This window comes from Gracilinanus agilis, chromosome 4, assembly GCF_016433145.1.
Source record: "Gracilinanus agilis isolate LMUSP501 chromosome 4, AgileGrace, whole genome shotgun sequence".
NCBI classification, from domain to species: Eukaryota; Metazoa; Chordata; class Mammalia; order Didelphimorphia; family Didelphidae; genus Gracilinanus; species Gracilinanus agilis.
Window position 1 is genome coordinate 245,722,645 of NC_058133.1, and position 11,878 is coordinate 245,734,522.

The window sequence follows — 11,878 nt, forward strand, 5'->3', positions numbered from 1 at the left end:
TATGCTTGAAAAGTGCTTTTTATACATTATTGCATTTTTATCTTAAAATAATATTCTCTATTCTGAGGCAATTTTTATTTAGAGAAGGTTTTCCTTCTATATGATTCCTCTTCTTTGTATCACTGAGGTAAGTGAATGAATCATGCCTTAAAAAAGATGTTTGGTTTTTCTTGAGTGGGGTTGTTATTGGCTTATTATAATTTGGCTATCAGTGTGCATGCAATATTTGCAAATATATTTGGTACTAATTACAATCTTCTTCACTGAACATTAAAATTCCATTTATTATGAAAAGAGAAATTAAAATAAAAGAAATGATGAAAGGTCTGGAAAGTAAGAGCATTGGAAGAATGCTTGAGGACTGCGACTATGAAATGAGGTTAATATTAAGAAAAGAGAAGACTGACATAATCTTCCTCTGGTTTCCCTCAGGCCACTGAACAATTTTTTTGGCCAATAAATAAATTGGACTGAAATTTTCTCTTTTAATATGCTAGATTCGTTTTGTCTTAACAGATTTAAATCATATTTTAGCATTGGTCTCTTAAAAGATATTGCTGCTTACTTTTCCTTTGCTGCAAACATAGACACACGGACATGACAATGTACAATAAAAAAGGACTTTGAACTTGAATTCAGAAGACCTCACTATCTATATGACCTAGAGCAATTTCTCCCATCTTTTAGCCTCAGTGCCTTGAGCACAAGATAGAGGAATTGGAATAGACTAAGGTATCATCTAACTCTAGAATTACATAATTCTAAGTTTGACATAAGAAGTTACTAACACTCCTGTTGTAACTATATTAGGTATTATATAAAGACTTTTGAAAATGGCACTTCACTGAATGTTCCATAGATACAGAATGGAATTGTCTAAACAATGTGGAATAGTAATAGGAAAAGAAACACATTATCAAATAATCAAACTTATGTTTTATAGTAATGTGAGGAAGACTTATCTACATTATACCCTAAATTTAGCTTCTGTTAAAGTTCTTTTCTGGTGTTCCAGTATGACATAAAGAAGACTTTGGGTTCTTTAAGGCAAATTGTGAGGAAGTGCAAATTCTGCAACATCCTTTCAGGTTGAAAATCTTTTGATTTTGAGGCCAGTAGTTGTAGACTATATTTCGTTCATTTAGGGAATTACTTAGAACTGCCACTTTTTTCTATTTTTTCCCCCTACCATGAAAATTATTGGAACCTTTGCCCTTGACCTAAATGGGTTAATTTTCAGTTTTAGGATTGCTGAATCATAAGATAATGAACATTTATCACATTATTTTAGATTATTTTTCAAAATTGATAGACCAATTCAAAGCTCCGCCTACACTTTATCAATATGACTTTCCATATAACCCTACAAAGACTTTTTACCTTTTATCATTTTTGCCAATTAAATGTATATTAGGTAAAACATCAGTTTGTAATTTGTATCTTTTATTATTAATAATCTGGTGTATTTTTATATGTTTGTTCATAGTCTACTTTTTATTTGAAACCATTTGTTAGTATTTCAGCATGTAGGATTGGCTATTTGTAAATTCCTTCTCTATCTTGGGTTTCTAAAAAAATTGACCTGTGTTTTTATCCAGTGAGGAACTCCTTCTACCTGTACAAAATGGCATCTTCTCCACAATTCATAATCTTAGGGAGTTGCCTGAGGCATGGAACTAACATGACTAACTCAGGGTTACAGCAGGTATATGTTAGAAATTTCCTTCCTTCATTCTTTTCTTCCTTCATTCATTCTTCGTTCCTTTATACCTTTGTTCATTCCTTCCTTTATTCTTTCTTTCCTTAATTCCTTCCTTTTCTCCCTTCCTTCCTCTCACTTTTGCAGGTGGGAACTGGGCCTGAAAGCTTGGAGATCTCAAAAGACTCATTCATCCTCATCTTTCTTGAAAACTGCTTGACTAGATACCCAAAGACCGTGATGACAGGAAATTAGAGAAGAACTTTATTTCCCACTTCTATTGATTCTGAGCGAAGGGTCAAGGCAGAATAAGTGTGGGATAGAACAGTGATCCAGTGGCTTATATTTAGAACGATAAGAGAGTGTTCTGATTTAACTATACCTTTAGGACAAATTAATTTAAATGTCCATTTTTTTCTTTTTAACAAACTTTCTATTATATGTTAAGCATATATATCATATAAATATATACACATGTATACACATATATATGTATACACACCATATATGATATATATGATTTCAGTATGCTGGGGATATGATATGCCAAATGTAAGTTGTAATGAAAAAATCACTTCTGAAGTTAGAGGACTTGATTCTGGTTTGCTGAGTGCAAATATCTTAACCTCTCTGGCCCCTAATTTTTTCTCATCTGTAAAATGAAAGGGTAGGATTTGATGACCTCTAGGGTCTCTTCAAGTACTTTGTCTATCTATAATCCTTTGAAACTTTTTCTCCTCCTTTTCTTCATATTTCCCTTTCTTTGCAAAGTCCTTATTTCTTTTCTGATATTCAATTCATTTCTGCAAATATTATATTAACTGACTACCTAAATATTAGAAAGGCAGTGCCAGAGGAGGAAAATCAATGTTCGGATAAGATACAATCCCTTCCTGTATCGAATTGTGTTTAAAACTTGCTATTTTAATTTGTGTAAAAATAAACTACTCTATTTTTCTCTCTCTCCTGTGCCCCAATATTTCATTGGTCCATAGTCACAAACATTGCTCAGTTCCACTCAACACTCCATCTGTCCCCTGATCTATTTAAGATTTTCTCTGGTTATTGACAGATATGTGTTACAGAGATTGAAAATGAAAGCTTTTTATCATTGGAATGAGCTTATCAGATGCGAAAGTTTAAATGAGTTGTTCCCAAACTTTTTTGGCCTACCGCCCCCTTTCCAGAAAAAAATATTACTTAGCCCCCTGGAAATTAATTTTTTAAAAATTTGAATAGCAATTAATAGGAAAGATAAATGCACTTGTGGCCATCACCGCTCTCCTGGATTGCTACAGCACCCACCGGGGGTGGTAGTGCTTACTTTGGGAATCACTGGTTTAAACAATGTCCAAATAGATTCTTACCTGGTTTTGGGAGAAAACCATATTGGTCCTGTCATATCTTTGTCTTTATAGATTGCTAGTTGCTATCTTGGATCCTGTTCTGTGTCATGTGAAATTTAGCTATAAAAGTTTTCTTCCTAGCATGAAATTGCCCAGAACCCTCCCTGAATTATTTTTATTTTTCCACTTAGCCATTGGGAACTCATACCAGTGACTCTTCACATCAAAGTCCAAAATAAGTATCTTCTGAAATTCCATGATCTGAAATAACTCAGTCTAAGGTAATCCAATATACAACATATCCTTAAACTGTCTGAAGTTTAACAGGTAACTATTTTCTGTGTAGTTCATAGTACTAAAATTATTCATTGAGAACATAAAGTAACTTGTTTAGAAGGGAAACAACCAAACTATGTAATAGCTACTTCTTCCCATCACAAAATTAGTTGCTTTTTTTTTTTAATTTTTTTAAACCCTTAACTTCTGTGTATTGACTTAAAGGTGGAAGATTGGTAAGGGTAGGCAATGGGGATCAAGTGACTTGCCCAGGGTCACACAGCTGGGAAGTGTCTGAGGCTGGATTTGAACCTAGGACCTCCTGTCTCTAGGCCTGGCTCTCAATCCACTGAGCTACCCAGCTGCCCCCTAATTAGTTGCTTTTTTATACTTGAATTGATTAATTTTTTGATATTACAGAATGCAGTCTTGTTCTGCTTTTATGGGCAAAAGACACTCTTTTAAGTCATAGAATGGAGAAACTTTCAATTATTCTCCTATTAAGTACATTTTTCATGACTTTGCATCAGAATGGGTATCATATTGCTTGCCTTATGAATAATGCATAGAGAAGGATCTAGAAGGGGGCAGAGAATTTGGAACTGACAATAAAAAAATGAATGTTAAAATAGAAATTGACATAAAATGATTCTCTTATTTAAAGGAAGTAAGCATGGAGGATGGGAACTCACATCTCTCATCTATGATTTCTTTTGAAAGTTTGAGTTCTTCTGGTCTTTAGGCATGTTATAGTAGAAAGAAGTAACAAAGTATAGAGAAAAGGAAATTAGAGGAGAAACCAGGAAAACTGGGTTCTAATTTCAATTATATATGACTTACTAGCTACAAAACATTAGGCAATCTGCTACCCTCTTTCTTGGTTCTCAGTTTCTTTCTCCATAAAAAGAGGTAAAAAGAGGACTGTACTGTTGTTCTCTAAGATCCTTTCTATCTCTAGGATCTTATTCACCATTGACATAGTGAAAAATCACACAATTAAATATTCCTCCTCCTTCTCTTGACTCTAAGCAGGGAGAATGAGCTATCACAAGGTAAAGTTTGCTCTGAGTGAGGAAAAATTGCCTCACTGAATTTGAAGAAATGATCCAGACAAGGAATTCTCCAAGAGGTGAAGTGGAAAAATATGGGTTGATCACTGACTCTTCTTACCCAGGACATGTTCTAGAGCAGAATTTTTAGTATTTCTGAACTCCCATGTTTCTACTTTGTTATGAACACAATAAAATGAAGAGCAGTTTGAAATGAGGAGAAAATGGCATTCTCAACTCAAAGGGAAAAAAAATGAACTAAAAAAAGATGAAATGAGTTGACAGGAAAAACTCGAAAGTTGTCTCAAATTATCTACTATTAGTAACTCTATCATTTTGTTTCTAAAGACTAATTTACCCACACTGAAAGTCACTGAAAGGCATTTGGAGATGTGAAAATGGTGGTCATGAGAGATTGTTGTAGAAAAGGTAGATTTGAGAATTGTCAGAATTAAGATGATAAATGAGAGTCAGTGAGATCATCAAGTGAAGAGGTATAGAGGGAAAAGAGAAGATGCTCCTGGACAGAACCAAGAAGGACATGCTGGGGGAGGTCTCAACAAAGGAGAAAGAAAAGGAGCTGTTATAGGTAAGAAGAAAACCAAGAGAGAGTAGTCTCAAAAACCTAGAAAGAAGAGAGTATCAAGTAGGAGAGAGTTATCAACAGTGTCAAAAGCTGTGGAAAGGTCAAGGAGAATAAATATTAAGAAAAATCTATCTGATTTGGGAATAAGGATATCATTGATAACATTGCGGTTTTTATGGAATGATAATGTTGGAAGCCAGATTTGTAAGAGGTTGAGAAGGGAGGGAGAGGGGAGAAAGTGCCAACTGTAAATGGTCTTTTAAAGAAGTTTTGCTATAAAGGGCAGAAGAAATATAGAGTAACAGTGAGGTTTTTTTGGGATAGGGGAGAAATGGGAATGTTTGTAGGCAGTAGGAAATGAGCCAGTAGAGAGGGAAAGATTGAAAATAAATTTTAAAAAAGAATTCACAGAGAGAGAGGGATCATTGTGTTGGAGAAGGAGATGGAATGAAATAAGATCACTTGAATATTTAGAGGGATTAGCTTTGGTAAGGAGTGTCTTTTCAGGTGAGAAAGGGTGAGAAGGAGGAGACAGCAGCAGAATGTATCTGAATGACAGGAGATGAGGAAGGAAGGAGAAGAAGAGAGGGCTCATGGAAAGTGGTCTCAATAACCTAAAACCTAAACAAAGGCTCTTTGGGGGTGGGGGGGGGGTGGGGAGGAATGTTCTCAATAATTTTTAAGAGCATAAAAGGAGCCCAATTCCAAAAAACATTAAGAATTGCTTTTCTAGACTTTTCTAGAGTCACTGAAAATAAGAGAATAATGAGACTAGAAATCTAGATTAAAATAAGGTTATAAAGGAATTTGAATGCCAAACAAGAGTTTTTTATTTACTCCTTGAGGTAAGAAGGAGTCTCTGGACTTTATTGAAGGTTGTCAGACATTTAAGGAAAATCACTTTCACAACTGTGTTGAATTAGTGAGGGGAAGAGATGTGAGTTAGAGCAATTAGAAGGCTGTTACAGTAGTTCAAGTGAGAGATAATTAGGGCTTGAACTAAGGTTGTGATCATAAGAACAGAAAGGTAAGGATATGAGAAACAGAAATGACAACTAACAATTGATGAGGTGACTGAGAATTAAGAGTTGAGGATAATGCCAAAATTGTGAAACGTGCTTGGAATCATGATGGTACCATTGATGTGACTAGAGAAGTTAAGAGGAGAACTGGGTTTGGGTTAATGTCTTCCTAGGTCTATATCTCAAAAAAAAAAGTAGCAATATATAGTTTAAATTACAAGAAGGTAAGGGTTTTCTGGATTTTATGTCTAGAAGTTTGAAAACCTTCTTCATTGTACCTCCTTTGCCATTATATTAATATACAATATAAGTAACTTAAATGTGTCTCTGTATGGCAACTCTAGTTGGAGCAAACTAATATTGGGGATATTGTGAGTGGGAAGGTTGGTCCATTTCTGATTGGTAGAGAGCAAATTGTGCCAATACCAGAATATTGGGAGCTGTGCCTATAGAACTCAAGGATAAGTACATTTAAGTGAAGATTTTATGAATTTGTTTTCATTTGCTTAGTTATGAGATATGTTCCCAACAAAATAAATGTGATATATTGGCAAGAAAGTATTGGGGTGGAATATCAGATACTTAGGTTCTAGTACTAATTCTACAATCAGTGATGATTGGATGAGGCCTTGGGCAAGACATCTTACTTCTCTTGGCATTTTATTCTCAGGTATGAAACAAAGAGATTGGACTCAATGATCTCACAAAGTCTATTATTATTAGGTGGGCCCAGAACATATTTACTACTTTATAGTAGTTTGCTGCTGCCATTCCCTGCCTCCTTCCAGAAAATTAGAATTAGATATCAGAATGAGATTTCTACTTGACTACCCCTACTTATGAGATTTTAAATTTAAACTTGCTTTAAGATATTTGGTAGAAAGGAATCATTATCATATGCACATAATAACTGACTAAATGTCCACAAAGTCCTAGGCCAGTGATGGGCAAACTTTTTAAAGAGGGGGCCAAAGGAAAGGAAATGCTCATCTGTCAGTCTATTTCTAAGGCAACTCTTTCACCCCCTCTTTAAAAAGTTTTCCCATCACTGCCGTAGACCACATAAGGAATAACATATATGAACTCTGCCTCTGAGGAGAGATTGAATGTGAAATTAGGAAAAAGAAACAAAATCCCCTCTTCTTTTCATGAATAGAAATTTGTGATTCTTTCATTTAGGCTCTGCAGAGAATAGCAATACTTTTTATATACCATAGAACTGAAAATGCTGGTCACTGTTTTCATCATCATAAAAAGAAATGAAACCTCCAATAAAATTTCAGAAGACTTAATTAAGCAGCTATACAGTATTTCAGTTTTGTTCAGAAAATTGGGCATAATATCAATCTTAGAATTAGTTTTCTATTTCATAAAGATCCTCCTAAGTGATATTGAATATACAGTTGTAACTGTTTTCCCATAATTTCTTTTCACAAATAAATACCCTCTTCCTTGTCAAAGTAAAAAGTGGATTATTGATTACTAAAATCATGTTTCAATTGTTTAGATTAGGCTGAAATCACTAGATCATGATAATTGATTATAATAATTGTCATTGTTGTAATATATAATTATAACAAAATATTAATAACTTAATCTTTATTAACAATTGAGATTCATTGTCCCATTATGATCCCATCATGATTTCATTCAGGCACAAGATTTATTGTCTACCATGAATATGGCTGAGCTAGCATAATTTCCAATTATGTTCTAGTTTAGGTACATGGACTTCAGCTGTTTCTAAACAGGGCTACCTGTTTTACTGATTTGTCTGAATTGCTAAACTGATTCAGTTAAACAATTCACTTAATTGACTGGTTGGTTTTAAACTGCTTTAATTAGTGGTTTGAGAAACATGTATGTTTCTCTATATATTTATGTGTGTGTGTGTGAGAATGCATAGCCCAAATGAAATGAATACTGAATATTTATTTAATTTCATCCCAATATAAGTGAACTAGTTGAGTGATAAAATGAAGCATCTACTTAGCAAATGTCTACTTTTGTTTGTGCTCAGTAGGAGGCTTCAGAATTTCATTAGGATAAGAAGAAAGTGACTTAGAAAGAAGGAAATGAGATTTTATATATATGCAAGTGTGTAATCTTTTAAAATTACATATAATTGTAGACATGTGTATATGACATAAGATTATATATGACATATATATTTATATACATATACAAAATATGTGTTATGTGTTTGAATGCATAAAATTTACCTGATTTTTGTATTTCAAACACTATGTCACTTAACTTAATTTTTTTTTTTCAGGCTTGGGTTAGGTGGGTGAGAACTCCTGTCCATAATTTCTTCTCTTGATGTTGATTCTTCTTTGGATGTCCCAAGGTCTGTCACAACAGTAATGGATGGAGACAACAAAACCAACCCTATTAACTTCTTCCTCATGGGGTTCTTTAGTCACAATGTGGCTTCTGGATTCATTTATATTATTATCTTCATCATCTTCTTCATTGCCTTGATAGCTAATGGGGCCATGATTTTCTTGATCAACACAGACACTCGCCTCCAAACACCAATGTACTTTCTACTCAGTCATCTCTCTTTCATTGACATCATATATATCTCCACCATTGTCCCAAAGATGCTGGTGAGCTACTTTTCAGATCAGGGGACTATCTCTTTTGTGGCTTGTACAGCTCAATATTTTCTGTACCAAACTTTTGTGGGAGCTGAGTTTTTCCTGCTGGGTCTCATGGCCTATGACCGCTATGTAGCCATCTGTCATCCTCTACGCTACTCTGTTCTCATGAGTAGACAGATCTGTTTCATAATATTAGCCAGCTCTTGGTTTGGGGGCTCTTTGGATAGTTTCCTTCTCACCCCCATTACAATGAGTTTACCATTCTGTGCCTCCCACAAGATCAATCACTTTTTCTGTGAGGCACCCACTATGCTAAGGTTAGCATGTGGTGACAAAGCTATTTATGAGATGGTGATGTACATTTGTTGTGTCATGATGTTGCTAATACCCTTCTCTGTTGTTATCACCTCCTACACCAAAATCCTCATCACTGTGCATCATATGAACTCAGCAGAAGGGAGAAAGAAAGCCCTAGCCACTTGCTCTTCACACATAATGGTAGTGACCTTATTCTATGGGGCAGCTTTATATACCTATATGCTGCCCCAATTATACCATACTCCAGTCAAAGATAAAATTTTCTCTGCTTTCTACACCATCCTCACACCCATGATTAACCCTCTTATTTATAGCCTGAGGAATAAGGATGTAACTAGTGCATTGAAGAGAGCACTAGGAAGGTGCAAAAGGATACCCAGGGTACCTGGAGATGAATTCTAACCATACAGATACAAATGGGGAAGCTAGATGGCACAGTGGATAGAGTCTTCAAATTCAACCTTAGACATTTACTAGCTGTATGACTGGGCAAGTCACTTAACTTCTGTTTACTTTGGTTTCCTCATCTATGGAGATTTTATAGCTCTTGCCTCACAGGGTTGTGAGCATGAGATATTTGTAAAAATGAGATATTTGTAAAAAGTGCTTAGCATATGTGTCTGACACATAGTAGGCACTTCATTTATACTTGCTCCTTTCCTCTTCCCTTGTCCCCTTACATCTGAATGAAGAATCAGACAGAGGGACTCCTTTAATGCTGATTTTAAAAATACATCAAGTTGAGTCTCTCATCTGTGGAAAGGTACCTAGGAAAAGGTATTATCAAAATAGCATCCTTGTATGCAAAAAAATTTAGATTTATGTAGAATTATGATCCTAAATTACACACATGAAAGGTTAAGAAAAAAAATTAATTTCTTCCCTTTTCCCTTCCTCCCTTTCCTTTCTCCTCTTCCTCCTCCTTCCTTCCTCCTCTTTTCCTTCCTTCTAATTTCTTCTCTTTTCCCTTCCTCCCTTCCTTCCTCCTTCCTCCTCTTTTTCTTCCTTCTTCCTTCCCTTCTTTTCCTCCTTTCCTCTCCCTTCCTCCCTTTTCTTCCTCCTTCCCTTCCTCCCTTATTATTTTTCTTCCTCCTTTCTTCCCTTCTTTCTTTCTCCCCTCCCTCTTTTTCTTCCCTCTTCCCTTCCCTCTTCCTCTTCTTCCTTCTTCTCTCCCTTCCTTCCTCTCTTCTTTTCTTCCCTCCCTTCCTTCACAGAATAAATTTGGTTATTTCATTCAAATTAAAATATACAATAAATTTCTATATCTGCTATCCTATAGCCCAGATAGCTGTCTAATTAGGAATTCATCAGATTAGCTGTCTAATTAGGAATGCATCAGATTAGAGTCAGTTCTGACTCTAAAGAATTCAATCTCTAATGAAATTCCTAGTTTTGTGTAAGAATATATATTATTTTTTGTGTCTGACCTAGTTTTAAAAAAATTAATCAGTCCAGAGTATGTATCATATTTCTGTTTATGTAACTAGGTGGTGAAGGAGCTTAATAAAAGTTACCTGATGAGAAAGATAACATTATTCAGTAGAAAGAACAATAAATTTGGCTTCAATAGAGACCTAGTTTCAAGCCTCAACTCTTCCATTCTCTTGCTGAACAAACTATGAAAAAATATTTCAGCCCCTTTAACCTCATTGTTCTCTTTTGTAAAATAAGAATAACCCAAAAGTGTGAAAATCACTTGTTCTAAGGAATAATTTTGATATAACTTCATTTTATGTTAGTGATGGTCACATGTGCCTTCTTTTGCTAACACTAAGCTGACTCATAATGTCTGACCTTGATCATATAAAATTAGAATGAGCTCACTTCTCTCTTTTAGTTAAATCTTTGTCAGGTGTGTTGGATTTTGTGCCATAAACATGTATTTAATTGTTGTCTTCTGCTGTTCTTTTATCCTATGGTTTTAAAGAATGTTACTTTAAAGAAATGTGCAAGATTAGATTTGAATAGCTATTATAATATTGAATCAGTTGTTGGTGTGGGGAACTTATTCATTTCAAGGATTATTCAAATTCACAATAGTCAGGATCAGTAATATTGAAGCCCAAAGAAAAATGAGGTAAAAAAATGAGAAATGACTAATTGTTGCATAATTAATCCTCAGAAAATAAACAAAGACCTTCAGAGGAATCTGGAAACTGTTTTGATTCCTCAACAGTGTGAGATAATGTTCTTGAATTTGGAAGAACAGGAAGAAGATCAGTAAAGCAAACAATAAATAGCTGCTAACCATTATAATGAAGAAAAAAATCTTTTCCATGAGCAAAGACTGGAGTAAGGGCAGATGAAAAAAGGTAACTGTTATTGACAAAATTCACTTTTTCATTCAAAGGTATGCCAAGACAATTGTTAGAAGTCCATCAGGGCTTGTAAGATTGGACAACTTCATCAAACTATAGAACATCCACTCTCAAAAATAGGGAATTTTTCATTTCAGAAGACCTGTCCTCATTGAGCAATACACCCTTTCATCCATGCCACAGGTCATGAAAGGTTAAGACATTTATCAAGATATCATTATATAAGCCCAATTGAAAACTTATGAACTATTAAAACAAAAGTTGGAAAAATGGACCTTATTCAAAGGTATGTTGACATCCAACATGGTATCTGTTATCATTAATGTGTAATGTAATGAAAATTAATGTGTTAAAATCTTGTTAACTCAGTGCCACATTATAAAAAACTAGTGATTATAGCAAAAAGAAGAAATTTTTTAAGTTTTTAAAAAAGAAGTTAAAGATATATTTTATTTTAATATTTTAAATTATTTTACTTTGTTTTCAGTAATTCATACATCATTATAATATTTGTACAGGGTTATGCTGAGGAAAATTATTTGTAAAACCTTGAATTGCCATAGTGAGTGAAAGTAAACTGAAAAGTGGAATACAGATTTAGATGACAGAAATATAAATGGGGCAGGGAAAGAGGTCTGGGAGATCCTGACTTCCTAAA

General features: G+C 34.4%; 1 protein-coding gene across 1 annotated transcript; it reads left to right on the forward strand.

The window, feature by feature from the left end:
* The first annotated feature begins 8,277 nt into the window (after window positions 1-8,277).
* Window positions 8,278-9,304, forward strand: LOC123246278 (olfactory receptor 2T6-like). The gene has a single exon (XM_044675200.1). The coding sequence runs from the start codon at window positions 8,345-8,347 to the stop codon at window positions 9,302-9,304; it is 960 nt and encodes a 319-aa protein (XP_044531135.1). The 5' UTR covers window positions 8,278-8,344.
* Window positions 9,305-11,878: the final 2,574 nt, after the last annotated feature.

What these genes read in the sequence shown, in the direction of transcription:
- LOC123246278 (XM_044675200.1), top strand. Translation starts at nt 8,345, where the DNA reads ATGGATGGAGACAACAAAACCAACCCTATTAACTTCTTCCTCATGGGG.